The following is a 19,333-nucleotide window of genomic DNA, read 5'->3' on the forward strand; positions in this document are numbered from 1 at the left end:
TGGCTCATTGGTAGCGCACTTGCCTAGCAAGTGTGAGGCACTGGGTTAGATTCTTGGCACTGCATATAAATAAATAAAATAAATTGCCCAGGCTGGCCTTGAACTTTTAATCCTTCTGCCTCAGCCTCTCAATAGCTAAGATTACAGGCGTGCATTACTGAACCTAGCTCCAGTGTTGAAAAATTGACAGGCAAAAGAATGGCATCTCATGGTTTAAATTCATATTTTTAATTAGAAAAATGTAAGATTTTTCACATATTTGTGGGACATTAGTATTTCTTCTTCTGGAACCAGGCCATTCACATTCTTTGTTAGTTGTCTTCTGTATTAAGCTTTTCTAAATGATTTATAGATACTCTTTGTATATTGTGAACATTAATCCTTTGTAATGTATTTTCTCTGTCATTTGTCTTTTAATTTTGTTGTATGATTTCACAATGTCCCATGGGTGTCTCTTCCTTTGACTTCTGTGTTTCATGTTATACTTAGGATTTATCTGAGAGATGATTCAGCTGCTGCTTAGACATTCTGAGAAAAAATGGCCACAACACTTCCAGTGGCAGAAAAACATGCTATTCAAAAGAAATTATTTATTTAAGCCAGGTTCAGTGGAGCATGCCTGTAATCCCAGTGGCTTGGGAGGCTGAGACAGAATCATAAGTTCAAAGCCAGCCTTAGCAATGGCGAGGTGCTAAGCAACTCGGTGAGATCCTGTCTCTAAATAAAATACAAAATAGGGCCGGGGATGTGGCTCAGTGGTTGAGCACCCCTGAGTTCACTCTCCAATTAAAAAAAAAAAAAATTATTCAAAAAATAAGAATGATCTCCCCTAAGCATTTATTTAAATATTAATATATAAGTAAAAATTTCAAAATGGCATAATAAGACTAACAGCTCTATATTCACAGATGGTCAGATGCTGACAAACAAGATCTATGTACATCAAGACTTGGTTGTTATGAGAATGCATATGAAGGCCTAAGAAATGGTCTATTTATAGGCTTTGGTGGCGCCATAATTCCCAATTTTCTTCTGGCCCCTGATGTTGCCTGAGAACCATGCAAGGCTGAACTGGATCCCATTATGTTGGCAGATTTACCTTTAGAAGATATCTTTCTGCATGTGGTAGTCCCCCTAAAAATGTGACAAAGGAAAAAAAAAAAAAAAAAAGAAGAAGAAAAAAAAAAGAAAATTAAAATGGTAAACAAAAACAAAAATGAACAGTCTTTTTCTTAACCTGCTTGGGGCCATGATCCATGATTTTCCTTGGCTTCATGTCTCTGTAACCCTGGGTAAGGTAAATTTCCTTTATTAAATATACAGAAAATTGAGGATGTGTTTTTACTACTACCGTAGCTAGGAGTAAAAACACATCCTCAATTTCTTGAAGGAAGAAAGGACCACTGCCCATCATATAAATTTATCCTAAATTTGTCCTTCTAAATGTCAAGGATTCTTTTTTAATTCTGTGATTTGTGACCAGGCCTCAGACCCTCTCTCTGCCTACTCCTTCTTCTGCCTACAATCAGAGCCCCTCTGCAGAGAACAGAGGTGAGATCCATACACCCAGATCTATTCTGATCAAATAAAAGAAATCTTTTTTTTTTTTTTTTTGGTGGTGGTACCCGATCCCAGGGGTGGTCTATCACTGAGCCACATCCCCTAGCCCTTTTTATTTATTTTTTTAAAAAATAATTTTTTAGGGGCTGGGATTGTGGCTCAGTGGTTGAACGCTCACCTAGCACCTGCAAGGCCCTGGGTTCGATCTTCAGCACTACGTAAAAATAAGTAAATAAAATAAAGATACTGTGTCCAGTTACAACTAAAGAATAAATGTTAAAAAAATATATATTTTTTAGTTGTTGATGGGCCTTTATTTTAATCACTTATTTATATGTGGTGCTGAGAATTGAACCCAGTGCCTCACACATTCGAGGCAAGTGCTCTACCACAGAGCTACAACCCCAGCCCGTGCTTTTTATTTTTTGAGACAGGGTCTCAATACGTTACCAGGCTAGCTTTGAATCTCTGATCCTCCTGCTTCAGCCTCCACAACAGCAGCTGGGATTATAGGTGTGGGCCACCATGCCTTGCACACAAAAATACTTTTAAAATCCCTGACCAAGAGATATCCTGGAATTATCATACTTGTTCAGTCTTGACCAAGGCAGCTTTGTGGGCAAGTAGAGATGAAGCAGAGCTGGGCTCCTGTTCATGGTCCTGCTACCACAGCCCCTTGGTTGGCCAGGAGAAGCAGGGATAAGCCTCTTCTCACCAGACTTAGCCCAGAGGAAGGCTGAAGATGTGGTTCCCTGGGGAGGGGCAAGCATCGCCTCACCCAGTGGTGTCTGCCAGGACCACATAAACCAGAAGCCACCTTGCTTACACTTAAAGATCTGCCAGTCTCTCCTCCTACTCCACTGCCCCTTAAAACCAGGGAAGAAGCCCCTGAAATAGCCTATTACAAAGTCCTTCCACCACATTGCTTCTCTTGCTGATAACAACTTTCTTTCCCCCAAATAAAATCCAAACCAAACAACTATGAGGTGAGGCCTGCATATTAACAGTGCAACACAAGCAGCATTACCTAGAGAAGCCCTTCCTGCTGCTCGGCAACCCACCCAAGTGCCAAGTTAGGCCCACCACTACTTCCGTGGCACCAGGGCAGGCGGTAGCCTCCCAGCTCTGATTTGGCGGCCAAGAATCAGGGCCACAGCCTCTAAGGGATGACATTCTCGTGGGGCTGGATGAAAAATGGTTTTTCAACATTTTAACTCTTGCTCTAGGGCAATTTTACTGCAGATCTGGCAAAGATCTGCTAAGGCAGCAGAGAGCAGCCTGAAGTTTTCCTATGCTGATTTCCTGCTGAGAAATTAAGCCCGGAGCGAAAACCTGCTGTTTATGTTGATTTACAGAATGAATCTGCCAACAGCAGCCTCCATTTCACTGGGGCCATCCATTTTCCTCCCACTCAGACATCCAGGAACACAACTGGCTCATTGTGTGTTATCCTGGAGATGTAAGACTTGGAGGGCAGGGTGGAGAGCTAAGGTCTCTGGCAAGGAGCCAAGTTTATTCTCTCTCTGTGCAGGGAGGGACTCTCAACCAGGTGAGCAGACTGGGAGCTGGGAAACCACCTCTCAGAGAAGCCAGTAGAAACCAGGAGAGTGGAGTGCAGATACAAAGAGGCGATGGCAAGGGGGAAGAGAGTTACAAAACGCACTGGTGTCAGCCAGTGCGGATTACAAAGAATCCCATCTTAAACACACAGGCTAATTAGAACCTAGCATGGAAACTGGAACTGGCTTTTGGACAAGTGTGAGTTTGACTACTTATTAAGTTAGGTTTGAGGTGACAGAGTAAAATGCTTCACTCTAAGAAACAAACATTGTGAAAATTAATTAAGGGAGTCAGCAGTGGTGAATAATATAACAGGGTTTTGCTTTGTAATAAGTAAAATAAGTAAAAAATAAGTAAAATTGAGAGACGAGATCATGCATGTTTTTGAGGAATGTCCATAGACTAAGTGCAGAAATGAAAGTCCTCTAGGCTGGCCTGGTCCTACTTCTGAAACTGAGACCTGGCTGGGCCTGCCTCAGGCAAACCCTCCCCACGTCAGCCAGGCCACAGCTTCCCTACCATAAACCCGCTGGGGTTGGACCAGAGGCCTTTTAAGGTCTTCTGTTCTGTGTGAATGAGGAAATGAGTATTTCCCAAGGCAGAGGAATAAATGAAGGAAATAAGAAAATGCCCTCAGTAAAGGATATCTGCCGGTCATTTGCGCATTAAAAACCACAAAATTAAACTAACATTTACTAATTCCTTCAATTTCTGTACTCTGGCAGAAGGATTAGCACATACAAGATGTTTGTTTATGAACTTAACAAGAAATGACAATTTGGTAACGTTTGCCTTCCTTTCTCTTCCCCCATTCCACTTTTGTTTTTTATTATCCAGAAGGAAAAGAGGTAGAAAAACCACAAAAGCAAACACAACAGATTGCAAAAGTTGACTGCAGACTGGTTGCCCTCTCTCTCGGCAAGCAATTCTGTTACAATATACAGTCATTTTGGAGTCACAATCAGCCAGACTGATTGGGAATGTTCATCCTGCCAGACCTTACCTACAAGGCAGAAGGTGGAGGTGCCCTGGCAGAAGTCAGGAAAGATGCTACTAAAAACTATGCATTATAAGCACGCTGTCAAGATATGACCATACTAGCTTTTGTTCTTTGCTTGGTATACAGACAGCCCCCAGAGAAGACACATCCCAGCAGAGCAAAGTGGGAAAGGAAGATAGAAGTCATTTATGTGGCCCCCCCCCAGACGCCTGGCTTGCTTGACCTTTTGGTTTCCCCACTGTGGTCTCTTCTCTGCAACTCTTGCAGTGGCTCATTGAATGGCAGTTAATGAATAGTAGGGAGCACCTGCATATCTCCAGGTGGAGGTTCACAGAGTTCTGCTGCCATGAAAAGCAGTGTAACAAGTAATGGCAGAAACATAAAAGCCAGAAGGGCACAAAACCCTTTTCTATTTATTTAACCAGAACAAGATTTATGGTACTTTTGGTGGAAAAATCTCTTAAGAAGCGCAATTATCCAAAAACAAAAAAGGTTTCTAAGGCAAGGTCAAAATTGGAGAAATTTTGTTGGGCACAGTGGTACAGACTTGTAACCCCAGCTGCTTGGGAGGCTGAGGCAGGAGGCCAGTCTGGGCAACTTAGTAAGCCCCTGTCTCAAAAAATAAAAAGGGCTAGGGGGCTGGGGTTGTGGCTCAGTGGTAGGGCACCTGCCGCCCATGTGTGAGGCCCTGGGTTCCATCCTCAGTACCACATGAAAATAAATAAAAATATTGTGTGTTCATCTACCACTAAAAAAAAAAAAAAAAAAAAAAAAAAAAAAAAAAAAGGCTAAGGATGTGGCTCACTGGTAGAGTTTCCCTGGGTTCAATCAAACAAAACAAACAAATTGGAGGAGCTGGATGGGAGGGAAAGGGAGGGTGCAGGGGATTAGCAAGGATGGTGGAATGTGATGGACATCATTATCCAAAGTACATGTATGAAGACACGCATTGGGTGTCGACATACTTTATATACAAACAGAGATATGAAAAATTGTGCTGTATATGTGTAATAAGAATTGTAATGCATTCCACTGTCATTTATTTAAAAATAAATAAATAAATTAGAAAACATTAGTCATAATCAATTTAGGAGTAGATGGTTTAAAAAGTCTGGAATTATGTTTTTGTTTTGGATCAGACCTTAACCCTCAGTTCATTAGCTGAAAAGGCAACATTTAACAATGGCTAATTTTAATAAATGCTTCAAAGCATTTATATATACTTGTCCTTTTCTCCCTTATACTCTATGCTGTAAAAGACATCAAAGAACATACCCCTTTGGCTTGAAACCACCGTAACTACTTTTTCTCCTCTTAGACTTTTGGGAGATTGGCATCTTCTTCCTCTTTCTTTCATTTCTGGTTTTATTTGTAAAGTAGTGAGAAGACACAGGTTCTTCCTCATTGAGTTCCTCGGGATCATTCTTTCTGGGGCCTCTGTTGCCTGGAAGGCTTACCCCTGGAGAACTGTCCTTGGCTACAAACGGGAAATGCAGACATTTACAGGTGATATGGAGCTGGCCCATGTGTTCTACTGTCTGTATGAAGATACACAGCTTCACAGTTCAGACACACAGATACACAGTTCAGTCAATCCCCAGCTGCTTTCCTGGTACCTTCCTGCCATATTGATTCAACAATTCAATCAGGTTTAGCTCATATTCTACCTTTTGCAGCCTGCACTCCTGTGATGAACTGGGCAGTTAATCCTGCTATAAATGTTAAACAATTTTATCTATGATTTTAAACATGCTGAAAAAATAAGCCCAACAAAAGGGAAACATAAATTATATTTTGCCTTGGCTTTGAACAATAGTTTCTTAATAAATGGGTATCAGAAAATTCTAAACCATATTTCTTCATAGACAAAAGCTACTTCTTTGCATAATTGTTGTGAATATTTCACATCTTCTGCAGGAAAAGGGCCTGTATGAAAGCACACATTTGCAAAGAATACCTATGGTAGTTTCTATAGGTATCTATATTTGAGTGCAAGGCATCCTTAAAGGAAGCTGCTCTGGTGTGCCCTCCAGGCCACCCTGCTGCCTGGTCGATGGGTAGCATGGAGGGCTTGGGATTCCAACCCTGGTTCATATGGGAAACAGATACAGTGCAGGGAAAGAGCACGTCATACTAGTTGTGTGACTCTGGAAAAATGAAAAGTTTCACTCTCCTCATCTGTAAAATGGGGGTTGTAAGGATGAGATGGTATAAGACAGGTGAAGCTCTTGTCACAAAGTGCTTAAGAAGAGGGAGTAATAGTCACCATGCTGTTGGGATGTTTCCCTGAAGCAGCCCAGTCTGTATGCACAAAAGCCCCTTCCAAACTAGTTATGACATGAAACAAATGTGATCATCAAATATAATTAGAGCATGGCTTTTATTTTATTTTTTTGTGGGGATGGAATCCAGGGCCTCACACATGTTAGGCCGGTGCTGTACCAATGAGCTACATCCCTGGCCCCAGAGTGTGGCTTTTAATGAAATAATTATCATATAAAGGAATTTATGAGGAACCTACTTTTTAGTACTTTGTTAATGGATAAAAAACATTGTGAAGTGAAAGCTTAAAATACATGTTCATTTATTTCTCTTTCTGCTCACCATTTCATTAGCCTGGAGAAGATTTTCCTTTGCTTATTACAGAAAAAGGAAAATGTTGAACTTGGCTGGTCTGTGAGGTCTTATTGAATGGCAATATGTTAGCGGAGGGCAGACATCTGCCCTTTTACTATTTCCTGCAACAAAATATTTCCTTGTTCTCTGTTTTTTTTTTTCAGTCAGTACATTCCACAGCCAGTGATGAGGCCCTACAGGACATGCCTAAAGCGACTTTTGGGAGCATCTGTTAATGATGCCCTCACTAGGGCATGTTCTTTCAATGACTAACAGTAGCATTCTGAAGATTTGTTCATTTTTTCCAAAACATTTGAACCTCTACATTTTATCTCTAGATATACTTGTTAGATAACATGTTCCTTCCTCAAATAAGGACACTGAAGCACAAAGAGGTTGCTGGTAGTTTGCCAAGGATCACAGAGTAAGATAGTGACAGATATGAGATGGGCACCCAGGGCTGCTATTTCTTGGTACTCACTTTACCAGAACCAGCAATGACTGGGCCTAACGTTCCCTTTTGGGCCCTATTAGCAAGTTTAATAACTGGCTAAACACTAGCGTCCTCTCAGAAGTGCCTCTATACCACTGGGGCTGTTCTGAGGACTTGAACTTCAGTGTAACAAGGTGTAAGAATCATTTACACAACTCAGAAACCACATAATTCTAATCCAGAGAGATGTATCGCTTAACATTAAAACAGGCTTTTATAAAACACACATTTGCTGAATACCGAACCTGGCAATGTCCACTCAGAGTATTTCTGTAATATTGGAATCACTTCTGCACCATATTTTTCCAGCTTGTCTTCAGTAACACCATCAATTTGAAGTAAAACCTCAGGATCAGAAGATAAAGATTCTGTGCATGGGTACAAAATTAGGAATTTAAATTACCACCCATAGAAAATCCACTGAATTCATGCTCATTCACTCTTTCAGTTCATGTCTGCTAAATGCCAGCTAATTGCAGAGCACTGGGCACATGGGCCGATTTTCTGTTTTCTTGCTGTGGTGCTGGATATTGAACTCAGGGCCTATGCATGCTAGGCAAGCACTCTACCAACTGAGTGATATCCCCAGCCCACACAGGCCGCTTTAGGCAAAGTTAGTACCACAGAGGCAGCAGACAGGCCCAAAGGGCAGAAGCCATCATCCAATTCCAGCAGGGAGGACACATAAACCAGGGCAGTGAGTGGGAGAGGGCCATGGGCTTGGGGGAAGCTGGAGGGTAGGATCTGGGCAATGTACTCAGACTTTAAACAGATTCTGCTCTTGCCACTGTTCCCACTGCCAAGATTTGCCCAGCTGCAAGACTGATGTCCCCTGTATTTGCTGAGAACACCCACATTTCTATTTCCAGCTCTGACTTCTTTCTGTCACTCCAGACTTGTACACCCTGCCCAAGAGACCTAACCAAATGCTACTGCCCCCAGCCCAAATTTGTTCTTCATCCAGTCTTTCCCATGTGGGATGGAGCAATGAGCAGGCAGTTCAAAATCCTCTACAGAGAGACAGCACATCCATCTTGCAACTGGACAAGTCTGTCATTTTAAAGGTCACTCTGGCTGCTGTATGGAAAATAGACTGTGAGGGAAAGATGGAAACTAGGAGCCTGGTGGGAGTCAGTGCATGAACAAGTAATGATAGAACAATCTAGAATGTAGGAGTGGAGTCAGAGAGGAGAGACTTGGTTAAGTTTTGGAGGCTGTCTATAGCGTCTATTGTTGTGTGGCTATGGGGAGTAAGGGAGTAATAATTCCTGTTTATCTGACTTGACCAAAGGATGGATTTCAGATCCTTTCCAATCTGTGATTTTCACATCATTCCTATGTTTAGAGGAAAAGCGATAGACTGTGGGACAGAACAGAAGGTTTATGAAGGGGGCTAGTGGAAGATGAAGTGGGAAAGGCAAGTAAAATGTAGACCCTTGATAGAATTTATATTTTATCTGTAAAGCTGTTGTAGTTTTAGTGGTTTTTGGAAAGATTAAGATGTACATAGTGCTCACATCTGGACATAAGGAGACCAGTTGAGAAACTACACTAATAATCTTGGGAAAAAATGCTGTTCTTCATTGATTCTAAGTCATATATTTTTTCACATAGTAGCATTCCGGAAGTCAAGATGCATCCTACAATTGCTGATGGCCATTGGCAGCTATCTTTTGGTTGTTGCTGGTCCAGGTAACTTGGTCCCAGCTATTAATACTGTTGGCAGGTTAACAAAGTCACTCTATTATTGGTATCTTACATATATAACTTTGCTACATAACATCTTCAAAAAGATTGTACTGTGATTAGCATTAAAAAAGCAACTATTAAAAAAAAACTATGAATGCAGAAAAGCTGGAGACACAGTAATGGGGAATAAATTTGGCATTAATTTACTGAGTCTTTGAGGAAATGACCACAATTTCAGTTTCTTTCAATTTTTTTATGTGGCCTAAAAAAAGAAGATGCCTAAGGGTTGGGGTTGTGGCTCAGACGAAGAGTGCTTGCCTAGCATGTGTGAGGCACTCATCACCACATGAAAAGAAAATAAAGGTACTGTGTTCACCTACAACTAAAAATAAATGATAAAAAAAAAAGAAAAAGAAAAAAAATGCCTAGAGTAGACGAAGTAGTATGACATTTTTGTTTCCAGGAGATGTGCAACCTTTTGTTGATACCTTCTGGTGGGCTGGGGTGTAGCTCAGTGGTTGAGCAGGTGTTTAGTATGGACAAGACCCTGGGTACAACCCCCAGTACTATAGCACACAACAAAACAAACCAGAATGAGAAACATTAGGACCTGGACACCTGACTGAAAGAGTGATTTGGCAGTAGGGGTAAGAATGGAAGAGAGAGGTGATGATTAAGAAACTCAATGCAGGAAGAAATGTGCACCAGTCAATTATATGAACAACTTACTTTTCAGAGACTTTACTACTGAAATTCTAGGTTGATCTATTTCAATCCATGGAAACAATCAGTAAGTACTTCTTAACTAAAGACACATCAGTATGCTAGATCCAGATTCAAAGAAACATAAAGCATGATTTCTTTTTATAAAAAACTTAGCTCTTCACAACACTGACTTTTGCACATGGAAATGAAGCTAAACATTATAAGGCAGGTAAATAATCAGCACAAATAATTGACACCTGACTTTACATAATACAATTAACCTCATCTTTTAACATCTAGCATTAGAGCAAAATATAAATTTAAAATCATACCACACACAATATGATATTTATATCAAAACACACACACACACACACATTTTTTTTGGCAGTGCCGTGGGTAGAATCTGACCACTAAGCTATCCCCTAGTCCTTAAAACTCTATTTTGTGTGTGTGTGTAAATCCAGGGTTTTTTAAAAAAACCACTAAGCTACATCCTCAGTCCTTTTTATACTTTTTGAGACAAGGTTTTGCTAAGTTGCTGAGGCTGTCCCCAAACTTATTATCCTCCTGCCTCAGCCTCATGGGTCCCTAGGATCACAGATATGCACCACTACACCTGGTAGAACTGTTTATGTCTTCAAGAATTATGATTTTATCTCAAGAATGAGTTTAAATGGTTAAAGAGCTTTCAAAACAGAGATTAAATAAAATAATTAAATAGACTGGACATATTTATCACTCAAGAAGTTCCTTAGTAAGGTGAATTTTACCTTATTAATCTGTGCCATATAATGAAAGGTACACATGCACCTACCTGCAAGCTTCTTGAGAGTAGCAGTATTAAAAATATTGAAGTAATGGACACCAAAAACTTTCCCCAGAGATTTGCAGACTTCTGTAAGTTCTCCAAGACATTTCTTAACCATCTCTTCCCTCTCAGATACTTTTGCCACTAAAGCTTTTTGTTTTTTCAAATTGCTGAAATTTTCCATTTCCATAAAATCTACCTTTGTGAGAAAGAAATCATAGGAGTAGATAAATGAACACTTGCTCCCAAATAGGGGCTTTATTCAATGATTAACTGCATTTATTTATTTATTTATTTTGTATTATTGTTCTTCTAAGTAGACAATAAGCCCCTTTGGAATAGGGGCTATGCATTCTCCATTTTTCTGTCTCCAGGATCTGGTATAGCATAGTTTCTTAAAAAATGCTTATTAAATGATTATAGGAAGATTTAGTGACCCCAAAACCCATTAAATTCATTTTGACAGATGTCAAATAACTTGAATTCAATTTTAAGCTCTTTCCAATTAAGAAGTTCAGAATATGTTCCTATAGGACAGCATCTAGAAATGTGGTATTGGTAAGCCTTGGGAGAGACACTGCAGTTTGCAGTAGTATACTTTGGTCCACTCACTGTGAGATAATAAAATAAAACAAACATTTAAAATGGCTTACCTTTAAATGCCCATTTAGTACACTCTGGGCTTTTGTTCCCAGCATTATATAGGCAATTGGTTGGTCATTGGCATTGATATATAAGTCTTCATCCAAAATCTTCTCAAGTATTAGCTTTTTAAAAAGTCTTTCAGCGTTGTGACGTGAATAAGCAGATCCCTTTCCAAATATACCTGACTGAATTTTTGCACTCTTACTTCCTAAAGGCAGAAGAAGTTAGATGAGTAAATATAGGTATACCAACACGCTTATAAGAAGCTTAAAAAGTCATTCATGAACATGTTTGACCAATAGATCATCTATTTCACAGGAAAGTCTGTGGTACAAATCAACACTCATTTCTGTATAAGAATATCTGAGTGAAATTCTAAAATTTCTGTGGTTGCATGTACTTTTTATTTTTGGTGCCAGGAATGGAACCCAGGGCCTTGCACATTCTAGGAAAGTGCTCTGCTACTGAACTACACCACTAGTTCTTTTTATTTTGAGACAGGGACTTGCTAAGTGGTAGAGGCTGACCTCAAACTTGCAATCTTCCTGCCTCAGCCTCCCAGGAACTGGAATTACAGGCATATGACATTGTGCTTGGCAGCTATCACTTAAAATGTTTTTATTTTCAGCCAGGGTCACCATTTGAAATTTATCTACTGAATCCCCACTATGAAAGACCATTTATGTTATTCCCTTCACTTTCTCCTTCCCCAAAATTTGTTAGTTATATCCTATTTATTGGTTCATCTTTTTTATTTGGTACCAGGGCTTGAACCCAGGGGCACTAAATTGCTGAGGCTGGCTTTGATCTTGTGATTCTCCGGCCTCGACCTCCCAAGTCACTGGGTTTAGAGGCATGCATACCTGGACATCTATTGATCGGTTATTTCTGTACCTTTAGAAAGAACTCCCCACAAACATCCTCCCCTCTATAAGAGGTTATGTGCACACGAAGCCCTTCCATACTCCTTTTATCCTACTTTTATTTTAACACGTTGAGATTAGCATTTACATGCTGGCCTGTCTGTAACCATGGTTAAGTCTATATGTGGATTCTAATTACTTATTTTATGACAAGTTTCTTCCATATTTGGAACAATGTCCTGGCTCTTATACAATCCAAAGGAAAATGTTTACTTCATCCATGTCAAATGGATTATTTTTTATAAGTTTTATCAATTATTCAAAATCAAGTTATGATTTCTTTTGTTTTATATCTGATCTTGGCTCTTATATAATCTCTCCCTTGGAGTTTCCAAACCCTTCTCTTTTGTTGGTCAAGAAGTAATGTTTGTGTTAATCACTATAAACAATAAAAAAAAAAATTGTTTTTTTATTCTTTCTATATACTGATGGAGACTCGTTATTCTTGACCTTCTGTTACAATTTGTACAGATTGCTACTGGCCCTATAGCATAGCCGTTATGATGGGATTTCTTCTCAGTGGACTCACAGGTCCGTGCCACTATCTAATGTCTTGTGATGTGTGATCATTTTGTTTAGTTTCCATGATTGCTGATAATTAATCTGACGTTAGTCTGGTTTTAGTTCCTGTTTTTTTTTTCGAAAGCTTAAGATTGTCTTTGACGAGGTCTAGAATATGCCACGGTGGCATAAAAATTATTTTGAGCAGAAGGCATTTGAGTTCCTGAAATCTTTTATCTGCTAAAAAGAGTCTGTCCAAAGAACCCGAAAGAACTCACTTGTTATCAATTCCCTCCCTGGGAAAAACCAGAGAAGGTTGATCTTATAAGCAAAGATGAGAAGTCTGTACACCATACTTAAATAGACATGGCCACAAAAAATGTCCTATTTCCCATCTAATCTCTGAAGGGCCCATTTACCTACCTTCCTTCCTTTGTACTAGGGTCTGAACCCAGGGGTGCTTAACCATTGAGTCATATACCCAGCCTTTTTTATTTTTTGGGACAGGGTCTCACTAAGTTCCTTAGTGCTTCACTAAGTTGCTGAGGCTGGCTTTGAACTTGCTATATCCTCCTGCCTCAGCCTATGGAGCTGCTGGGATTAAAGGTGTGTGCCACTGGTCCATTTACCTCTCCTTTTTAATTTTTTTACATTTTTTATTAGTTGCTGATATTTATTTCTTTATTTATATGAGGTGCTGAGAATCAAACTCAGTGCTTCACACTAGTATGGCAAGTGCTCTACCACTGAGCTACAACCTCAGCCCTCAGTTTTCCAATCATTTTGCTTGGATCTTAGAAGATTTTCTTGACTTTATTTTCCAACCTTTCTTTTAAATTTACTTTGTCAATTCTGTTAAGTGTTTAACAGCTCTTTCTTATTCTTTCTTTTCCATAATATTAAATTGCTATTTAAATCTTTGTGGTAATATTAATTTGGAATCTTCCCTTCTCTCTCCTTAAATTACTGCCTATTTTCTAAATTATCTCTATCTCCCAGGGAGAACTATTTTGCTTATTTATTTCCTTCTTCCTTCCTTCTCTCCCTCTCTCTCTCTTCTGTACTGGGGATTGAACCCAGAGCTACTCTACCACTGAGATACATCCCAGCCTTTTTAATTTTGACAGGCATCACTAAATTGCTGAGGCTCGCCTCAAACTTTCAATCCTCCTGCCTCAGTCTCCAAATCACTGGGATTATAGATGTGCACCACTAGGCCCATCTGAATTTTTTAGATGTTTAATTTCAATTAACTAAAAAAAATAAAACAGATGACTTACCCAGGAAAATATCAACCAGCATGTTCATAGTAAATCTTCCAGAAGGACCTACATGTTTTATATTTCTTGTTCCTTGTGATGAACTATATTCTTGAACAAAACTTACAATATTTTTCACATCATCAGTCACATCTCTTGTTTTATAATCCTATGAATAAAAAGATTACCTTCAACTATAGTTAATATAATGACAGATAGATTACTACAGTTTAATATTAACTGTGGTAGACTCGTAACTCATTTCTAGACCAAAACTAAGACTAAAAATTAAGGAAGTTTCAAATGTTTCTTCTTGCCAAAGTTCTAGTACAATTAGTATTTTATCTACTTTATTACTGTTTCACAGACATATCTTGTCTTTCAACTACCTGCCAGCACTCTGTGGGTAAGAAAAAATATGTAAATATATAAAATCCTTCATACCTCCTGAAACAGTGCTCTATTATTTCCCATCAGTTCACTGTCTCATTTCCCTCACATGCCCCAACCTTGCCCACTTTTTGAGTCCCCATTACTGATGGTCTTTCACTTCCACTTATCCTAGTTTTTCTATACTAGCAATACTCAGCACACTTGTAATTCTGAAAATCTACACTACTGTGTCTTTGGATACATGACTTCATGCATGCTCTAGGCAAGCACTGTACCATTGAGCTAGGCCCTAGTCCTCTCACTCCCTTTAACCCTTGTTCACTTGCCACTTTCTGACAACCTGAAGTTGAACAAGTTTCTTGTGTTACATCAACAATCAGTAGTCTTTCTAAGGTCCCATCCAGAAAAGTCCAGAGAAACCCCTCACTCTAATATCATCCCTGCCTTAATTCTTGGTGACTTCAGTATGCAACTTCTGGCCGTAGGTATCTGGATTTCCTCTGCTCCAATGATTCTGTCTTCCAACTACATCAGCCACTTGCTCTCATGTCACACCAATAATGGCAACTATTCATTCTCAGACTATCTATCCTATCTTTTAACTCATGCCATCTAGCATTCTGACTCCAACAAGCCACTGGGGCTGCCTAGCCAATGATCCTTCACCTCAGATGTCCTCCAAACTCAGCTTAAATTTCATAGCAGTTCTTATTATCATTACCTCATGTGCCATCCACCTGCTGTTTGGTCAGTTCATGGCATTACTTGGCAAAACACGTTAGGTCCAACACACCTGTACCTGTGTCTGAACTTAGCTGGACAAACACATAAATTATGTAGAATATCTTTATTTTCATATATGGCCACAAATCTCAATTGGACCTTTAATGTTGTAGGTAATTATTATATATCCCTAGTGTATTATTCCTCAATTTTTTTTTTCTTTTCTTTTTTTCCTTTGGTACTGGGTATTGACCCCAGGGGCACTCAACCACTGAGCCACATCCCCAGGCCTATTTTGTATTTTATTTAGAGACAGGCTCTCTCTGAGTTGGATAGGGTTTCACTATGTTGCTGAGGCTGGCTTTGAATTTTCGATCCTCCTGTCTCATCCTCCTGTGTACCACCATGCCTGGAGCTCCATTTTTTTTTTTTTAATATTTTTTTTGTTATACATGGTCACAGTATCTTTATTTTTATGTGGTGCTGAGGATTGAACCCAGTGCCTCACGCTTGACAGGTGAGCACTCTACTTCTGAGCCACATCCCCAGCCCCTAATACTCTTTTTAATACCTTTATTTCATTTGTTTTATTTTTAATGTGGTGCTGGGGATCGGACTCAGTGCCTCACGCATGCTAGGAAAGTACTCTATCACTGAGCCACAACTCCAGCCCAGACCTCCATTTTTTTAAACCATAGAAACCCACAAACTATGGCATATCATCTAGGTGTGTGTGTGTGTGTGTGTGTTTTGTTTTTTTTAAAATTTTTTGGTAGTTGTGGATGGACAGCATGCATTTATTTTATTTGTTTATTTTTATGTGGTGCTAAGGATCGAACCCAGTGCCTCACATATACAAGTGCTCTGCCACTGAGCCACATCCCAACCCCTGGATGTGTTTTTAAAAATAAAATTTAACTGGCACAGTCACAGACCATGACTGGAAAATTGATATATTTATTACAGATGCTTTTGGGTTACAATGGCAGAGTTGAATAGTTCTAGCAGAAATCAGGTAGTCATAAAGTCTGAAGTATTTTACTTTCTGTCCCTTAATATAAGTTTGCTATTGGCCGTGGTGGTGCACACCTGTAATCCCAGCTACTCAGAGATCCTGTCTCAAAAAAAATTTTTTTTAAAGTTCTGGGGATATAGCTCAGTGGTAGAGCACACCTGGGTTCAATCCTCAGAACAGGGGATAGGAGGTCACTTGGAGAGTTGTCTATATTCAGTCTCCAATTTTTGCCTCATTTTACTGAAAACGGTCAAGTCAAGATCATTAAGATTTCTGCAATGCTAAACCCTATGCTGAATTCTCAGTCCTTCCTGTACTTGACTTAGCAGCAGCACTTGACATGATTAGCACTTCCTCCTTCTTGAAACACTTCCTGTACTTGGTTTCCTTGGTTTTCCTCTTACTGCTGCTCTTTCTTGGTTTCCTTTCATAGTTCTTCCTCTTTTCCTCAACCTCTTAGGAGCCATGGTAAGTCTTTGGTTTTCTTATGTTCTGCCTATTTTTTTTAGTGCTGAGGATTGAACCCAGGGGCACTCTACCACTGAGCTACATTCCTAGCCCTTTTTTATTTTGAGACAGGGTCTCACTAAGTCACCTAGATTGGCCTCAAACTTGTGATCCTCCTCCTTCAGTTTACCGAGTAGCTGGGATTACAGGTGTGTGTCATTTTGCCTGGCCCTTCTGCCTAAGTTTATACTCATGAAGATATTAGCTGGTCTCGTGGCTTTAAGTATCATCTATTAATTAATGCCAACCACTCCCAACTTTACATGTATCACCAACCACTTAATAAAATTCCTGAATCAAACAGACCTATGTCATTCATGTCCAAAACTGAACTCTTGATCTTCCTTGCCAAATAGCCTTCTGAATTTTGGCTAAAGGTAACTCCATTCTTGTAGTTCCTCCAGTCCTTTAGCCTTCATTTTGCTGTTCTGGCCCTCCATTATACCTCTTCCTGTCAGAGACTCTCAACCCTGCTCAGACATGGGGCTTCCTGCGGTCCCTCTAGTGCTCCAGGACTACTCTCCACCTCAGGGCCTTGGCTCTGGCTAATGCTTCTGCCAATATGCTCATATTCAGAGGGCTGCTCAGCTAACTTTCATTTCAAGTTTTTGCTCAAATGGGCCAACTTATCTAATACTGCATTTTGGACCCCACCCATTGTTCCTGTCTTCTTACTCTGCTGAACTTTTCACCAAAGTTCTTTTCCTTAACATATTCTTGTTGTGTATATTACTTGCTATCAGCCTTCCCCTACTAGAATGCAAGCTCTACAAGGGCAGGTATTTTTATTTATTTTGTTCAATAATGTGTCTTAAATTCTTAGAAAAGTGTCTGCTATAGAACAGGTCCTCAACAAATATCTATTGATAGAGTAAACTGATTAGTACTGTTTATAGGGTAGAGTGGGAAGAGACAGTTGTGAATCTGCAGATTCTACTCTGAGAGAGTAAACTCCCCTGTTTTGGTCAATGCTGCAAATCTCAATTGCAGCAATTACAATTATATGAACACATATGTCTCTCCCTTCCAGACTATGAACTGGTCTACAATGTGTGCATTTGAGTCTCCAACATTTTGTAAACATTTTAAAAGATATGAAATGTGAAAATATTCTATAACCAGTCTTGTAGATATTAAAACATAAAACTGCCATGATAGGTACAATACGTACCTAATGATTGAATTTAACAACCTCCCAAGGTTATTTGAGGACAGATCATACTGAACTCAGAAGCCACTGCCATTATTAGTATTATAATTTTTTTTTATTATAATTGTTTTTAGTACTGGGAATTAACTGGGGTGCTTTATCACAGAGTTACACCTTCAGTCCTTTTAAAAAAAAAATATATATATATATATTTTTTTTAGTTGTAGCTGGACATAATACTTTTAGTTTATTTGTTTTTATTTTTATGTGGTACCAGGGATGGAACCCAGTGTCTCATGCATGCTAGTCAAGCGCTCTACCATTGAGCCACAATTCCAGCCCCCAGTTATTTTTTATTTTGAGATAGGGTCTCATTAAATTGCTGAGACTGGATTTGAACTCGAGATTCTCCAGTCTTAGCCTCCTAAATCTCTAGGATTACAGGTGTGTGCTACTGTGCCAGTGCCATTCTTTGTAGGTTAAAAAAAAAAAAAAAAAAAGAGTAATTTAAAGTACTTGAGTATAAACACAGTACCTATTAATGCTACTCTTTCAAGTTGTTTTTTTTTTTTTTTAATTGTATTTTTTTGTGGACTGGAGGTTGAAACCAGGACCTCACACATGCTAGGCAAGTGCTCTACAACTATGCTATAGCCAGGTCCATTTTAAAATTTTATTTTGAGGCAGGGTCTCACTAAGTTGCCTGCCTCAGCCTCCCAAGTAGCTGGGATTACAGGTGTGTGTCTTCCAACTGACTGAGATCTTTAAATATAGGTTATAGTTGATTTAAAATATTCTACCTGCCCATGTTAGATCATTTGGCATGTTTATGAATTAATGATATTTCTAAAATATTCTGTAAATATCAGTGCACATATGTAACCTCAATATTTTGAACAGGTGGATGTCTAGTATATTTTCTTAATAGTCTTCTAATTCTAAAAAATGATATTCTATAAAATATTTTAAGAGGGCTGGGGTTGTGGCTCAGTGGTAGAGTGCTTGCCTAGCATGTGGGAGGCCCTGGGTACAATCCTTAGCACCACATAAAAATAAATAAATAAAATAAAGTTATTGTGTCCAATTACAACTAAAAAATATAATATAATATGTGTGTGTGTGTATATATATATGAAGAATTTTTCTATTCCTAATTATGATATGGAGGACAAGCCCTTTCTCTTGTCTTTTGTGGCCCATATTCTGGATTCTGGGATCTAACTTGTGTTTTCTTTTTTAAGTTTTAAGAGAAAAAAAAAAAAAAAAGCTGGCAATTTCCTTAATTATTAAAGAATTAAAAACGAAAGTAAACTAAACAATAACTCATTTTACCTTTGTTTTACAGCAATTATCACAAGAAACATCCGGGTATTTCTTACAAAAATCAGGGTTAAATCCATTTTCTCCGAAGTAAGCTAAAAGCTGTATTCTCCTGCATTCTGTTATATTTTCACAGTAATGTACCATGCTATACAAATTATTGAAATGAGTCTCTCTTGTATGATGGTTTCCATCTTTTTCCACTAAAAGGGATGAAAAGCATAGTAAAACATACTTATTACATTAGAAATTTAAAGAATAGCACAGAAATACTTAGAATTATAGAACTTTAATACTAAGTAAGAAAATTGCTATTATTGGCATTCTATTAGTATAACAATTTCTTATTATAATTAACTGGGATTTGTTTATCTCAAGATTTTAATTTAATTTTATAGAATTACATTTTAGATTTTTGTTTTCAAATTGAAAAATTTTTTTGGTGGTAGAGACTGAACACAGG

General features: G+C 38.8%; 1 protein-coding gene across 2 annotated transcripts in view; it reads right to left on the minus strand.

The window, feature by feature from the left end:
- Positions 1 to 209: 209 nt before the first annotated feature.
- The window catches only part of Blm (BLM RecQ like helicase), a 104,028-nt gene continuing 84,904 nt past the window's right edge, over positions 210 to 19,333 (minus strand). For both annotated transcript variants that reach the window (XM_046437940.2, XM_058577375.1), the window contains 7 exons: positions 18,883 to 19,073; positions 13,784 to 13,931; positions 11,088 to 11,287; positions 10,441 to 10,633; positions 7,475 to 7,597; positions 5,396 to 5,597; positions 210 to 1,134 (listed from right to left, as the gene is read on the minus strand). In XM_046437940.2, coding sequence (XP_046293896.1) covers positions 957 to 1,134; positions 5,396 to 5,597; positions 7,475 to 7,597; positions 10,441 to 10,633; positions 11,088 to 11,287; positions 13,784 to 13,931; positions 18,883 to 19,073 — 1,235 coding nt within the window. In that variant the 3' untranslated portion in view covers positions 210 to 956. The remainder of the gene's footprint in view (positions 1,135 to 5,395; positions 5,598 to 7,474; positions 7,598 to 10,440; positions 10,634 to 11,087; positions 11,288 to 13,783; positions 13,932 to 18,882; positions 19,074 to 19,333) is intronic.

The sequence above is a fragment of the Marmota monax genome, unplaced genomic scaffold (genome assembly GCF_021218885.2).
Source record: "Marmota monax isolate L192 unplaced genomic scaffold, Marmota_monax_Labrador192_F-V1.1 WCK01_AAM20220418_F8-fsc00005, whole genome shotgun sequence".
In the NCBI taxonomy this organism is placed as follows: Eukaryota; Metazoa; Chordata; class Mammalia; order Rodentia; family Sciuridae; genus Marmota; species Marmota monax.